Below are 16,870 nucleotides of genomic sequence, written 5' to 3' on the forward strand. Positions count from 1 at the left end.
TTATCATTTATTTATTTATTATGTGATGGTTTAAAAAGTTATATTTCACGGTTCATAATTTAAAGATATAAAGGTAAAAATCCTTAAATGGATGTAATTCATTGAATTATTAAGAAGTGAAGCTACTATAGTTTTCATGATTTAATGCTGCTGTTAAAGTCTTACAGACTTATATGGAGTACAGTGTGAACTGACCAGTATTCATATGTATGAGTAACTGTGTTTATTGATTTAAAATTGAAGTTAATATGGTACCATATGGAAGAGAACTAAGAGTAAAAAGAGTATTCTAATTGATTACATTCTGTACCGCTATGTGCAGATTGTTTTTTTGTGTGATCCTGAAGTCTGGTTCCAAGCTGGACTTGAGTTTGATGGCGAGCCAGTACCAGTGAGTGAGAGTCTGCGGAGAGGGAGCGCTTGGATGTGGTGTGGCCAGCTACATCGGTCTCCACCCTCTGCAGTGACCTATTACTGAACTGATCTACCATCAGAGTTGCAAGTATCGAACCGAATCAATACGGAATAACGGATTACAAAAGAACTAAGGATTCCCAACAAAGGAATATAGACAGTGTTCAATTCAGTACTACCCGGGTAGAATTCAAATTTAAAAGGGACATTTCTTCTATTTTTTCTATTTTGATTTTTGTAACAGAGCTCTATTTTATTTTATTTTTGGGGTATTTTCAATTCAAAAAGCACACTGTTCATGTGTTGTTGTTTATTATTGTGCAATAAATTTGCCAGCAGCTGTTCTGTGGTCCACTACGTACAAAACGTCTCATTTCGAGTATCTCAATTATACGGCCAAGAACCTAGTAATCTAAATTGTTGTACTAACCTGCTATCCTACAGTAGGGGTGCTACATGTTAAACGTGGAATGCTTTGATTAGGTTGAAAAATGTGGAACTGGTGGAAGTTTGAAAAATGGATAATTCCTTTTGAATGGGGAAAATGGCCGTAAATTCTGTGTTATCTTGGAAATCCGGGAAAGTTTTTAATCATTGTTGAAAGGGAACACACAATTCCTGAACAGGCTGAATATTTTGAAGTTGGAACGGTTTGAATCGGATGAAAGATGTGGGTGTGGTGTAACTTTGAAATATGTCCCATTCTTTTCAATGGGAATTTCATAGAAATTTAGGGATTTCGGGAAAAACGGGAAATCTTTTGAAAATTCCAAATATGGTTGGTGTTGGAAAGTTTCAAATCGGTCGAGAAATGGTGAAGTAGTAACAATTTTAATTAAGAAATGGTGTTAGGAAATTCCTGGAATTTCGGGAAAACCGGGAAATTTTCCTGTTCAGAAAACAACTTTGTTTTTTGTCCTGTTTGAGAGGAATGTTTTGACGGTGGAACTGCTGAAGTGGGTTGAAAAATGTGGAAGGCGTAGTCGACAGAAAAAAAGGTGAAAAAATGGTTTGAAAAATTGGTATTTCTGGGAATTCCTGGAATTTTTTTGAATGTGGAAAAATGATAGTTGGAATTCCCAGGGTGAGTGGAATGCGTTGGAGGTGGAATGTTTAGAATAGGTTGAAAAATGTGAAACTGTTGGAAGTGTGAAAAATGGCCAATTCATTTTGAATGGGGAAAAAATGTCCTGGAAAACCTGGATTTCTGGGAAATCTGGGAATTTTGTACATTTTTCAAGGGTGATTCCTGAATAGACTGAACAGTTTGAAGTAGGAAGTGTTATTGTGTGAAAGTTTGTAACATTCACACAATAAAGATCTCAGCTTTCTTTGTGGACAACCTGCCTGCAGGTGTAATGAGCGTTTTCAACCTGAGGGGGCGCACCTGTGCACTGAGAGCGGCTCCAGGTAAGACACTTCCTGTATGCACAGGTGATTTCTCTTCACATCTTTACACTCTGACAAGGTGTGATGTGTTGTGTAGTTTTTGTAGATATACTTTTAAATGTACTTGTTAAAAGTGTAGAAGTCAATATATGTCAGTACTTTGTGGAAGTACTGACTGTGTGTGTGACATGAGTCATTACAGAAGAACGCATTCCAAATAGAGGACAGAATCTTTGGAAACAAAACGATTCAAAATATATATACCGTATTTCATTGAATTGCCGCCAGATATATAGTATGCGCCTGCCTAGAATTACTGCCGGGTCGAACTTGTTTTGCAAAATAATTAGCGCATGCTTAGCATTACCGCCGGCTCAGGATTTAACGCCAGGTCAAACTCGTTTTGCCAAATAATTAGCATATGCCTGGAATTACCGCCGGGTCCAACTCGTCACGTCACGAGTGACACTTCACCTGTCATCAATTTCAAAATGGAGGAGGCAGATTTCAATCATTTGAAATCGCATAAAGGGAAGAAGATTAAGAGCTATTCAGTAGGATTCAAGGTCCAAGCTATTGAATATGCTAAAAAGAACAGTAAGCAGCTATGTTTTATTAATATACCGTAGCTGCGTGTGTCAAATATGAGTCATTAAATGACCTCCGCCTCCTGGTGGTAGAGGGCGCTAGTGATCCTTCTTGCGACTACACTGCAGAAGAAGTGACAACAAGCAGCAAAAGTGAGCAGCGATCGTTTATTTTTTCCTTTCGCTTGCACTTTTAACATGGAGAATTACATATCTAAAATAAAACCGTTTTCTAAACTGGACTTTCAATCAAAGCAGGAGGTAATAAAGGAAGATCTCTATCGAGACAGAGAGACTTTTAAAACTGAAGCAAGATAAGGAAGACTTCTATAAACAAGTTATTGATGCTTTTGATCAGAAGGAGCTGCGCATGGACTTCATTTATAAGTAAAGGTAAGACCATAATAAAGTTTTTTTTATTAAATGTGCTTTTCATGATGGTATCTTTACACCACACTCAGATTTATAAGCGCAGGCCTAAATTTACCGCATGCCTTTGGTAAGCGTCGGAGTGACAAGAGGTTTTAAAATAACTAGCGCATGCTTGCCTGTACCGCATGTCTTTGGTAAGCGCCGGAGTGAGAAGAGGTTTTAAATTAATTAGCGCCCCGGTGGCAATTCAAGAAAATACGGTATATTCTTTTAATGATTCATGGAAATGATGAATGGATTTAAAACCGGGATGAATAAGAATCGCAATTTGGACATGAATCCATTGTTTTGTGCAGCAAGTTGAGGCGAGTGTTGTTGTTATCATGAAGATGAACACTAAAATAATAATGATAATAATAACAATATTTCATGTCAATGTGTTGACGTCATGAAGGTGCAATTATTGATGTGTATGTATATATATATATATATATACGTACATATGTTTATGTATTAAAATTCAGTGTATAAAAATTCAGTGTTTTGAAATCAATGTATAAAAATTAAATACATAAACAATCAGTGTATAAAAATTCAGAGTAAAAAAATTCAGTGTGTAAAAATTAAATGTATGAAAAAATCTGTGTTTTAAATTCAGTGCATGAAAATGTAATGTATAAACATTCAGTGTATGAAATTAAATGTATAAAAATTCCCTAACCTTCAACGGACATCAAGCAGCATCTTCCTCCTCCTACTTGTTTTATTGAGGTTGAAGACAGGTGTGTGCGTGTGCGTGTGCGTGTGCGTGTGGGTGTGTGTGTGCGTGTGCATGTGTGTGTGTGTGTTGGACGGCTTTCTCGACAAAAACGTCCTCTGGCGAGACCAAGAGAGGTGTCGCTATGACGACAACTCTGTGCAAAAGCGGGCCCGCCGCCATGTTTATGTTGTGTGACGCCCAATGACGGCCAGAACTAGTCGGGGGAAAGTCCACTTTGCCAAGACCAGTTCCAGGCACACAAAGTCAGAAGAAGTCCGAACTCAGCATTGTAAACAATGGTTGTTAAACATAATAATACTCACTGCCGCGCAACATGCTAATATCAACATTTTAACAGTTAGCATGTGCCAAGTACAAAGTCATATGACTCTGAGGCATACAGCTAAAAGTGTTAGCATGCTAATAATAACATGCTAAGAGTTAGCATGTGTCAAGTACAAAGTTACATGACTCTGAGGCATAGAGCTAAAAGTCTTAGCATGCTAATATTAGCATGCTAACAGTTAGCATGTGTCAAGTACAAAGTTACATGACTCTGAGGCATAGAGCTAAAAGAGTTAGCATGCCAACAGATAGCATGTGTCAAGTAGCAATATATATGACTCTGAGGCATAGAGCTAAAAGAGTTAGCATGCTAATATTAACATGCTGACAGTTAGCATGTATCAAATACCAAGATATATGACTTTGAGGCATAGGGCAAAAAGAGGTGGCAGGCTAATATTAACATGCTAACAGTTAGCATGTGTCAAGTACAACGTCACATGACTCTGAGGCATAGAGCTAAAAGTGTTAGCATGCTAATATTAACATGCTAACAGTTAACATGTGTCAAGTACAAAGTCACATGACACTGAGGCATAGAGCTAAAAGTGTGAGCATGCTAATATCAACATGCTAACAGTTAGCATGTGTCAAGTACAGAGTCACATGACTCTGAGGCATAGAGCTAAAAGAGTTGGTATGCTAACAGTTAGCATGTATCAAGTACCAATACATATGACTTTGAGAAATAGAGCTAAAAGAGTAAGCATCCTAACAGATAGCATGTGTCAAGTACCAATATATATGACTCTGAGGCACAAAGCTAAGAGTTAGCATACAAATATTAACATGCTAACAATTAGCCTGTTTCAAGTACATAGATACATGACTCTGAGCCTTAGAGCTAAAATAGTTAGCATGCTAATATTAACATGCTAACAGTTAGCATGTATCAAATACCAAGTTACTTGACTTTGAGGCATGTAATTAAGAGTTTGCATGCTAATATTAACATGCTAAAAGTTAGCATGTATTAAATACCAAGTTACATGACATTGAGGCATGGAGCTAAAATAGTTAGTATGCTAATTTTAACATGCTAACAGTTAGCATGTATCAAGTACCCAGATATATGACTCTGACTCATAATGCTAAAATAGTTAGCATGCTAATGTTAACATGCTAACAGTTAGCATGTGTCAAGTACCAAGTTACATGAATTTGAGGCATAGAGCTAAAATAGTTAGTATGCTAATATTAACATGCTAACAGTTAGCATGTATGAAGTACCAAGTTACATGATTTTGAGGCATAGAGCTAAAAGAGTTGGCATGCTAATATTGACATGCTAACAGCTAGCATGTGTCAAGAGGCATGTTATATGAACTTGAGGTGGTTGGCTGCAAAATTGGCAAAAAATGTTAACATGGTAAAGTTGAAAAACAAGACGATGTTCAGAAAAGATCTGAAGTCTCACTTTATTCATGGTAAATATGACGCAAGAAGTTGAAGTAAAGGTACGACGATATTTTGCAACTGCAGAAAGTACAAAGTATTCAGACATGAATATTTTTGTGATTACAATATTCACCCAAAGTCAGTAAAAAAGGTACTTACCACAATCCTGGTTTGAATATAAACTAACATTGTTTGCATGTTGATGTTCCAAACTATCAAGTTTGATTTTTTATCAAGAACAAAACATTTTAATTACAAAGCAAAGCATTTTAGGTACACAGTGGCAGCCATTTTTAAAACCATCCGTAGCGTTTTTACTCGAATAGATTCTTCATTCATAACTCCGAGCAATGTTGGGAAGTTTTGCAATATAACCAAAACAAGTATTTCTTACTAAAGCATCTCATGTGTGATGTCTGCAGGAGTGTTTTCAAGCTAACATTGTTAGCATGGGCTAATATGCTAACATGTTTACGAGTGTGTGGGTCAGTAGTATTAACTTACATTCTTTTTGTTTGGTTTCACTTTCACTTATTCCTCAGTAAATTCACCAGTTACAGTGTGCGTACGTGCGTGTAAACAAAAGTCCCGTGCTGTCTTTTTGCCGACTCAGCAACAAGGAGCAACAGAGAAAATCCAAGAAAGGAGCATTCAGGTGAGTGTGAGCAGCTGTGCTCCACTTTAAACATCATCATCATCATCATCATCATAATCATCATCATGGTCACGGTGCAGCTGCTAACACCATGACCCAGTTGTGCGACACGCTCCCACAAGCTAACTCATCAAAGCAGCTGCTTTTGTTCCAGCCACCGCCATTTTATACATATACTCATATACATATATATATATATATATATATATATATATGTATATATATATATATATATATATATATATATGTATATATATATATATATATATATATATATATATATATATATATATATATATGTATATGAGTATATGTATATATATATAGGAGATGATCCTGATGATTGCGGGAACCCCTCATGAAACAGTTCTGTAGAGATGAAGTAGTCTTGTGATTTTTCCCACACCTACATATATATGTATATATATATATATATATATATATATATATATATATATGTGTGTACTGTAGATATAGGGAAATCAAAAAATATTTTTTTTGATTACACATAAATATATATTTATATATATATATATATACATATATATATATATATATATATATATATATATATATATCACTCTTCTTGCTTGAAAATATATTTCAATTAAAAAAAAAACCTTTTGGCTGAAAAGCAAAGTACTTTTAGTAATTTTAGTACCTGTAGTACTTTCATCCATCCATCTATCCATTTTCTACCGCTGGGCGCTGGCGCCTATCTCAGCTACAATCGGGCGGAAGGCAGGGTACACCCTGGACAAGTCGCCACCTCATCGCAAGGCCTGTAGTACTTTCAGTATTTTTTAAATTTTTAGTACTTTTAGTACCTTTAGTGTTTTTAGTACCTTTTGTTCTTTTAGTACTTTAGTACTTGTAGTACATTAGTACTTTTAGTACTTGTAGTACTTTAAGTACTACCTTTAGTCCATCCATCCATCCATTTTCTACCGCTTATTCCCTTTCGGGGTCGCGGGGAGCGCTGGCGCCTATCTCAGCCACAATCAGGCGGAAGGCAGAGTACACCCTGGACAAGTCGCCACCTCATCGCAGGGCCAACACAGATAGACAACATTCACACTCACATTCACACACTAGGGCCAATTTAGTGTTGCCAATCAACCTATCCCCAGGTGCATGTCTTTGGAGGTGGGAGGAAGCCGGAGTACCCGGGGAGAACATGCAAACTCCACACAGAAAGATTTGAATTGGATTTGAACCCAGGACTGCAGGAACTTCGTATTGTGAGGCAGACGCACTAACCCCTCTGCCACCGTGAAGCCCAGTACCTTTAGTACCTTTGGTAATTTAGTACTTGTAGTACTTTTAGCACTTTAGTACTTTTAGCACTTTAGTGGTTTTAGAACTTTTAGTACTTCAGTAGTATTATTACTTTAGTACTTTTATCACTTCACTACATGTAGTACTTTTAGAACTTTAGTACCTATAGTACTTAAGGATTTTAGTACTTAAGTACTTATGGTACTTTTAGTAATTTTGGTACTTTTAGTACTTTATTACATGTAATTTGTTTAGTACTTTTAGTACTTTAGTACTTGAGGAATTTTAGTACTTTAGTAATTTTAATATATATATATATACATATATATACATATGAATATATATACATATAAACATATATATACATATATACATATATATACATATATGTATATATACATATATATATGTATATAAATATATATATACATATATATTTACATATATATGTGTATATATATATATATGTATATATACATATATATATACACACATATACATATATCTATATATATATATATACATATACATATATATACATATATATCCATATTTATATACATATATGTACATAAATATATACATATAAATATATATATATATACATATATATACATATATACATATAAATATATATATACATATATATATACATATATATATATATACATATATATATATATATACATATATATATACATATATATATACACATATATATATATGTATATATATATATATATATATTTTTTTTTTTTTTTTTTTTTTTTTTTTCCCCTACATAAAAAAAATATGAATGTTGCTTCCTTTAACTGTGACCCATCTTGTGGTCCAATTGCCAGTCGGCTCGCATGTGAATCAGTTTTCATTGTTGAGGTGAAAGAGCCGTTCAAAAGACTCGGTTCGTTGGCTAAGGTCCCCTTCTCTAAAAGAAAGCATGTCTTTTCCATGCCTGCACACCTTGGCCCAGAGAAAAGTGTGATGAACGTGTCAAAAGAGAAAGTGAAAGTATGAGAAGAAGTTGTAATTCGGAGACTATTAGGCTGCTGACAGAATGTGAGCCAGCAGCAGATGGAAGGAAGGAAGGAAGGAAGGAAGGAAGGAAGGAAGGAAGAAAGGAAGGAAGGAAGGAAGGAAGGAAGGAAGGTCGCTCTCAAACCACAGCAACTCACTTGGCTGACCACTAAGTCCACACACAACACCAATGACTTCACTTTCATGTTATTTAGAGTACACACACACACACACACACACACACACACACACACACATGCACGCACACGCATGCACACATACACCCACACGCGCACACAGACACACGCACACAGATTAATGAGTGTTTGTTTCAAGTGCAAACGTTAAGTGATTGAGAAAAATAATTGAATACATTTTTTTTGAAAAAATTAAATAATAAAAAATGCTGTAAATAATTGTCCTAAATAAATAAATGAGAAACGTACAAACCTTCTGTTTTCTATAGTTAGAAATAAAACACAGACTGCACACTCTGGAATATCAGCATCCTCTTGCTGTAACATCAAACTTAAAGTATAATTTAAAATTAAAATAAATACAAATTATATATATATATATATATATATATATATATATATATATATATATATATATATCAACAGCATAAATAAATAAGAAAAAATACAAATTCTACATACACTAAGACATATGAAAAATATAATAGTATTGTATATATATATATACATATACATATATGTATACATATATTGATATATACATATATACACATACTGTATAGATATACACACTTATGTTTATATATACATATATAAATATACATATATATATATATATATATATAAATATACATATATACATAATATAGATTTATACATAGTACATATAGTATTCAACCTCAAATACGTAAAAATAAAATTATATGAATTGTAGGAATAATAATATAATATTCAATAACATAGAAATTAGAAATATGAGGACGCTTATTCTTTTATATTGGCTGAATATGATGAAAAGGTGTGTGTGTGTGTGTGTGTGTGTGTGTGTGTGTGTGTGTGTGTGTGTGTGTGTGTGTGTGTGTGTCAGGGGCGTCGCCAGACATATTTCACTGGGGCACGTGCCCCACTGTTGATCTGCAGTGCCCCAGTAAAAATTTCACCAATAAAAAAAAAACGCTTCAGCGTTTTAAGTCTACATAACATAGACAACAGCGCACATACTACTTAGTATGGTAATTGATTGCTACTCTATTCACTCCATGAAACAGTGAGCACATGGCTACTTAATATGGTAATTTATTCACGTGTGGATCAAGACTTCAGTTGAGAGAGAGAGAGGGAGAGAGAGAGGATGAGAATCACTGCGTGAGGTAGGTAACGTTAGCTAACAACAATTTGTTGATTACATTATTTTGATTAGACTCAAACTGTAACTCCTAGATGGATATTTTGATTAGACTCAAACTGTAACTCCTAGATGGATATCAGAAAGTTATTCCCCCGCAGCAGAGAAGAAGCAGCAGGAATGAGAGATGTAAGTGAAGTCCTAGCTAGCTAGGCAACATCATTGTCTTAAGTTTATGCTAAGTTAGCTAACGTTATTCCTTGTATCAAGACAAACATATTCATTTGCTGTATGAGCTGTCTGGGGAATTTCCAATGAACATGAAACATAATGTTGTTTATTGTCTGCTGGTTCTGCATCAATGATGATTTGGAGTAAGCATGTGTGAGTTGAGTGCTTCTCAAATGGTTTATCTTCAGTTAGAAAAACATTTTTCCATATCATCAAGTCGTGAGCCAAATTCTTAAATCATTCAAGTTTATTTCACAGACAAATAGCACAGTAGACTTGTCTTGTTAATCGGTGTGACTTTGACAAAAAAAATCTTGTTTTTTCACCAGAACAATGGCTACAGCTAAAGCATCTGGTTTTGTTTCCAGAAAAAATAGTAACATTTCTGTATTTGTTTTCAGAAAGATGGCTGAAAATATCGGGTTTTGTTGCCCCATTTAGATTTTTAAAACATATAGTCCTCCTCCAACTTGTTAGTCGGTTTGCCTTTTGCTAAAATACTCACTAATAGTCACTAGAAAAATGGCTAAAATTATCTGGTTTTGTTGCCACAATTTGATTTTTCTCTCCCTAAACTTTTTTTTTCATGCACACATCTGACTGCGACTCACTGAAAATGACACACAGTCCACTTTTATGTCACGACCCAGCAGTTGGGACCCACTGGTCAACTGTATAACAGTTACTGTAATATTTCCATGTCTGTCCAGAGTGATTGACCACTTTGCAAAAATGAAAAAGAAACGTTACAGTTTACTTCTCAGAAAATGATTCCCTGAACAGACACACAACAGTTGTTCATTTATTCTACTACTGTGGCTTTATTGTTTTGTGTATATTTTATAGTTTTGTGTATCTGAAATAGGATTCGCCACATTGCCATGAATGGAAATTAAATAGTATAAAAGAACCCAGAGATATAGGGGTGCTTTATTTTTTGTTTTACTTTTGTAGATGTTAAATTTGCAGATTATTACTGCAATAAATATTTCAAAAAGATTCATTGCTCTTCCTTTTTGCTTTTACCAGTAGCAGTTTAGAAGTCTGGAGTAAAAAAGTGCGCAAGTAGGTCAAATGCATTAGTTAATTTCAGGTGGTTAATCAAAGATCCATACAACATAATCTGATATGATTTCATAGTTTAAAGCACTATTTATGTATTTTTTATGATAAATAAGTGCTTAAAAAATGTTTTTGCTTGCACGCTTTGCACGCTCACATTAATTATTTGTGCCCCAGTACAGTATTAGGTCTAGTGACGCCCCTGGTGTGTGTGTGTGTGTGTGTGTGTGTGTGTGTGTCTATGGTTTGACTTTCAAGAGACTTTTCAAAGCTCACAAAACTTTTTAAATACATTTTTCTATTATGTTTTTTTATTAGTGAGCTTTCCCTCAGATTCTATGAAAAGTATATATATATAGTGTTGTTTTAAAGGCCTACTGAAATGAGATTTTCTTATTTAAACGGGGATAGCAGGTCCATTCTATGTGTCATACTTGATCATTTCGCGATATTGCCATATTTTTGCTGAAAGGATTTAGTAGAGAACATCCACGATAAAGCTCCCAACTTCCGGTGCTAAGAGAAAAGCCCTGCCTCTACCGGAAGTCGCAGACGATGACGTCACATGTTTGATGGCTCCTCACATATTCACATTGTTTTTAATGGGAGCCTCCAACAAAAAGTGCTATTCGGACCGAGAAAACGACAATTTCCCCATTAATTTGAGCGAGGATGAAAGATTTCTGTTTGAGGATAGTGATAGCAACGGACTAGAAAAAATAAATAATTAAAAAAAAAAATTCAGATGTTTTTAGAGACATTTACTAGGATACTTCTGGGAAATCCCTTATATTTCTATTGTGTTGCTAGTGTTTTACTGAGTTAAATAGTACCTGATAGTCGGAGGTGTACGTCCACGGGTGTCTTGACGCGCAGTGTCTCAGGGGAGTCGACGGCAGCTGTGGACGGCACAAGCTAAGCTTTTCTCCGGTAAGAAGCAACTTTTTACCACAATTTTCTCACCGAAACCTGCTGGTTGACATTCCGTCGTGATTCATGTTTGCTGGACCGTGCTCTGATCCATAGTAAAGTTTCACCTCCAGAAATTTTAAACAAGGAATCACCGTGTGTTTGTGTGGCTAAAGGCTAAAGCTTCCCAACTCCATCTTTCTACTGTGACTTCTCCAATACTAATTGAACAAATTGCAAAAGATTCAGCAACACAGATGTCCAAAATACTGTGTAATTATGCCGTTAAAGCAGACGACTTTTAGCTGTGTGTGTGCGCAGCGCTCATACTTCCTAAAAACCCGTGACGTCTTGCGTACACGTCATCATTACACGACATTTTCAAGATGAAACTCCCGGGAAATTTAAAATTGTAATTTAGTAAACTAAAAAGGCCGTATTGGCATGTGTTGCAATGTTAATATTTCATCATTGATATATAAACTATCAGACTGTGTGGTCGGTAGTAGTGGGTTTCAGTAGGCCTTTAATGGAATGATATTCAGGCCCACATCTCCAATAGTGTGCAGACAGCACCACCTTGCGGCCTCACAACACATTGCAGTTGTGTCACGTGTTGTTTCCAATTGTATTATTTAGACTTGGATTGATTGATTGATACTTTTATTAGTAGATTGCACAGTACAGTACATATTCCGTACAATTGACCACTAAATGGTAACACCCGAATAAATTTTTCAACTTGTTTAAGTCGGGGTCCACGTTAATCAATTCATGGAATGTACTGGAATGATCAACAATATAAAATTAGTTGTTTCATTTCATGATTACAGTCCCAGAGTACAATTATTCATATAAATACTAATTATTCAAATAACTACAGTTATATTTCATTAGATACAAACTATAATCATGCACATTATTAAGTAATGCAAATGTTAATTTCTATAACATTTTAATGAAACACTTTTTTGACCAGATGTGGGGGTTTTCGCGCATATTTTTTTTACACTGAATGTTTTGGATTGCATTTTAAGTAGAATTTTCAAACTGATTTTTTTTTTTTTAACACTTTTTTGACGCTGAAGTTTTGAATCACTAACTTGTTCTGCACTGATTTTCTTTTATTGATTTTATTACACACTGATTTTTTTTAACACTGAAATGTTCAAACCAAATTATTTTGCACTGGATATTTTAACAGTTACTCCACATTAAAAAAAATTACACTGAATTTTGCCACAATATTCTTTTTGCAATGAATTTCACATACTTTTTACGGTGTTTATACACAAACTTTTTTGCACTGAATATATATATATTTTTTTTTACAATGGTTTCATTTTACACCAAACTTTTTAACACTGAAATGTTCAAAATTAATTATTTTGCACTGAATATTTTAAAACAGTCATTCCACACAACATTTTTTACACTGTTTTTATACTACTAAAGTAGTCTCACTGATTTTTTTTTGGGCACTAAATATTTAACAGTTTTTTGCATTACATTTTTAAACAATTTTTTACACTGAACTTTTCTGCACTGAATTTCTACGAACTTAATTTATTTACAGTGTTTTGTTTTTTTAATCGCACTAAAGTTTTTATACGCAACATTTTTTTTTACAGGTTTCATTTACACTGAATTTTTAATGCTGAATTTTTCACACAATTTTTAAAACAAGTCTTCCAAAATATGTATTTTCACTGAATTTTTTAACATCATTCTTCAGAATGACATTTTCTGCACTGAATTTGTTTACAGTGATTTTTTTTTTGTTACACTGAACTGTACACTTTTTTTATAACTTTATTTGCACTGAATATTTTAAAACAGTCATTCCACACTTAATTATTTACACAACATTTTTTACACTGATTTTTATATTACTAAAATATTCTCTCTGATTTTTTTTTTGCACATTTTTTAACACTTTTTTTTTTGCAATACATTTTTTAAACAATTTTTTACACTGAACTTTTCTGCACTGAATTTTTACAAACTTAATTTATTTACAATGTTTTGTTTTTTTTAATCACACTGAAGTTTTTATACGCAACATTTTTTTACACGTTTCATTTTACACTGAAATTTTAATGCTGAATTTTTCACACTATTTTTTAAAACAAAAGTCTTCCAACATTTTTATTTTCACTGAGTTTTTTGACAATTTTCACAATGACATTTTCTGCACTGAATTGGTTTACAGTGATTTTTTTTTTGGTTACACTGAACTACACACTTTTTTATAACTTTATTTGCACTGAATATTTGAACACTAAGTTTTCCCACACTGATTTTTTTAATACTGATTTTTTTTTTTTACATTGAATTTCAAAACAGTATTTTGACAGCATGATTTTTTAAGCACAAATATGTTGCTCACACATTTTTTTTATTCAATGAAATTGTCGGCATAAATTCACAAAATTCAAAGAAAAAAATTCAGTGTAAAAAAAACAAAAGCTTTATTAATAACGACAGAAATGAATGAGTAAAATGTCAATGTTTGGATGAAAATGAAAGAAAATTAAATTGTGCATTTTAATGAATTCCATGAAAAATAATAAACTGTTGGACATTTTTTGATTCGTCTAAAAATGATGAAATATAATGTAATTAAAGTATATTGATCATGATCAACCTGCTGATGTGTGTGTGTGTTCATAACCATTGGAGCTTTTATTGTGAAATACTGAATCTTAAAAAGTGCATTGTCCAAGCCAAAGCAAAAGTTGTTCAGATGAAATATAATAATTGATGGTCACCATGGCAAACTTTTGTAGCAAATTTTATGAAGGAGAGAAAAATAAAAGAATATAAACGTTTTAAACGGGAGGAGGGGCGTGGCTTGTGACTGGGTGGGGGGGCGTGGCATCCGGCTGGAGAAACTGTACACAGTCCCTTACAAAGCGCTTTTTTAAAAAAGTGACGAGATGGGGCGGGGCATCACTACCTGTGCAGGCCGTTGAGCGAGGGGGGGTCGAGCGGGCGCAGCTCCAGCTGTGCCAGCAGGGAGAAGTGGTCCGAGGGCACGTGGGGGTGCGGGCAGCCCGAGATATTGTTGTCCGCCAGCCACCCGGCGTCCAGCGGGCCCAGGAGGCCCAGAACGCTCATGCGGGTCTTTGTGAAGAAGATGTAGTCGATCACGCCCTGCGTGGAAAGACCATCAAAATATAATGTTAGCATGGAGCTAAAATGGCCGTGCTTGTGTTGCTGGAAAAACGTGTTAAAATATTAAGTTAGCATGGCGCTAACATGGCCGTGCTAGTGTTGCTAGAAAAACATGTTAAGATATTAAGTTGGCATGGGGCTAACATAGCTATATAAGTGCTGCTAACCCAGCATGATATTCAAATGTAATTTTAGCAGGTAGCTAACATGGCTATGCTAGTGCTGCTAATCTAGCATGAGGTTCAAATATAATGTCAGCACGTAGTTTACATAGCTAAGCTTGCGTTGCTAAACTAAAACGAGGTTAAAATGCAATGTTAGCATGTAGCTCATATAGCAAAAACTTGTGTTGCTAAACTAAAACAATGTTAAAATACAATGTTAGCATGTAGCTGACATACTGTAACTTTGCTGGTATTGCTAAAAAAAACATGACATTAAAAATTTCATGTTAGCATGGAGCTTACATAGCTATGTAAGAGCTAGCATCATATTCAAATGTAATATTGGCATGTAGCTAACATGGCTACGCTGGTGTTGCTAACCTGGCATGAGGTTAAAATATAATGTTAGCATGTAACTAAAAAGGATATGCTAGCGTTGCTAGAAAAACATGCTAAAACATTAAGATAGCAATTAACACAAGGTTAAAATCCAATGTTATCATGTAGCTCACAAAGCAAAGCTAGTGTTGCTAAACTAAAAACAATGTTGAAATATAATGTTAGCATATAACTCATATAGTTATGCTGGCAATGCAATACAAACATGATGTTACATGGTAATGTTAGCATGTAGCTAAAATAGCTATGCTAGTGTTGCTAGAAAAACATGCTAAAACATTAAGTTAGCAATTAACACGAGGTTTAAATACAATGTTAGCATGTAGTTCACATAGAAAAGCTAGTGTTGCTAAACTAAAAACGATGTTAAAATATAATGTTAGCATATAACTCACAGAGTTATGCTAGCACTGTAGTATAAACATGATGTTGCATTGTAATGTTAGCACGTAGCTAAAATAGCTATGCTAATGTGGCTAAACAAACATGATGTTAAAATGTAATGTTAGCATGTAGCTAAAATAGCTATGCTAGTGTGACTAAACAAACATGTTAAAATGTAGTGTTAGCATGTAGCTTAAGTAACCATGCTAGTGTTGCTGTGTGTTTCCGTCCCACCCCTTAAAGTGACAGCGCCATATGCTCCAAAGACATCTATGATGTTGTGACATGTGACATCATACATGTGATATTTGACGTCATAGATGTGACATGTGACATCATAGATGTGACACGTGACATGATAGGTGTGACATCATGGCGGGTGCCCCACCTTGAAGTCGTGGGTGTAGTTGGTGTAAGGCATGTGACATGACGGCTGGTGCCCCACCTTGAAGTCGTGGGTGTAGTTGGTGTAAGGCATGTGACATGATGGCTGGTTCCCCACCTTGAAGTCGTGGGTGTAGTTGGTGTAAGGCATGTTACATGATGGCTGGTACCCCACCTTGAAGTCATGGGTGTAGTTGGTGTAAGGAATGTGACATGATGGCTGGTGCCCCACCTTGAAGTCGTGGGTGTAGTTGGTGTAAGGCATGTGCCATGATGGCTGGTGCCCCACCTTGAAGTTGTGGGTGTAGTTGGTGTAAGGCATGTGATATCATGGCGGGTGCCCCATCTTGAAGTCGTGGGTGTAGTTGGTGTAAGGCATGTGACATCATGGCGGGTGCCCCACCTTGAAGTCGTGGGTGTAGTTGGTGTAAGGCATGTGACATGATGGCTGGTGCCCCACCTTGAAGTCGTGGGTGTAGTTGGTGTAAGGCATGTGACATGATGGCTGGTACCCCACCTTGAAGTCATGGGTGTAGTTGGTGTAAGGCATGTGACATGATGGCTGGTGCCCCACCTTGAAGTCGTGGGTGTAGTTGGTGTAAGGCATGTGACATGATGGCTGGTA

The 16,870-nt window shown here is 35.1% G+C and overlaps 1 protein-coding gene across 3 annotated transcripts in view; it reads right to left on the minus strand.

Annotated features, from left to right (window-relative positions):
• Window positions 1–14,191: 14,191 nt before the first annotated feature.
• cnot6l (CCR4-NOT transcription complex, subunit 6-like) overlaps window positions 14,192–16,870 on the minus strand; it is a 28,414-nt gene continuing 25,735 nt past the window's right edge. For all 3 annotated transcript variants that reach the window (XM_061904933.1, XM_061904927.1, XM_061904942.1), the window contains one exon: window positions 14,192–14,893. In XM_061904933.1, the coding sequence (XP_061760917.1) occupies window positions 14,693–14,893 (201 nt within the window). In that variant the 3' untranslated portion in view covers window positions 14,192–14,692. The remainder of the gene's footprint in view (window positions 14,894–16,870) is intronic.

Source organism: Nerophis ophidion, linkage group LG01 (assembly GCF_033978795.1).
Source record: "Nerophis ophidion isolate RoL-2023_Sa linkage group LG01, RoL_Noph_v1.0, whole genome shotgun sequence".
Taxonomy (NCBI): Eukaryota; Metazoa; Chordata; class Actinopteri; order Syngnathiformes; family Syngnathidae; genus Nerophis; species Nerophis ophidion.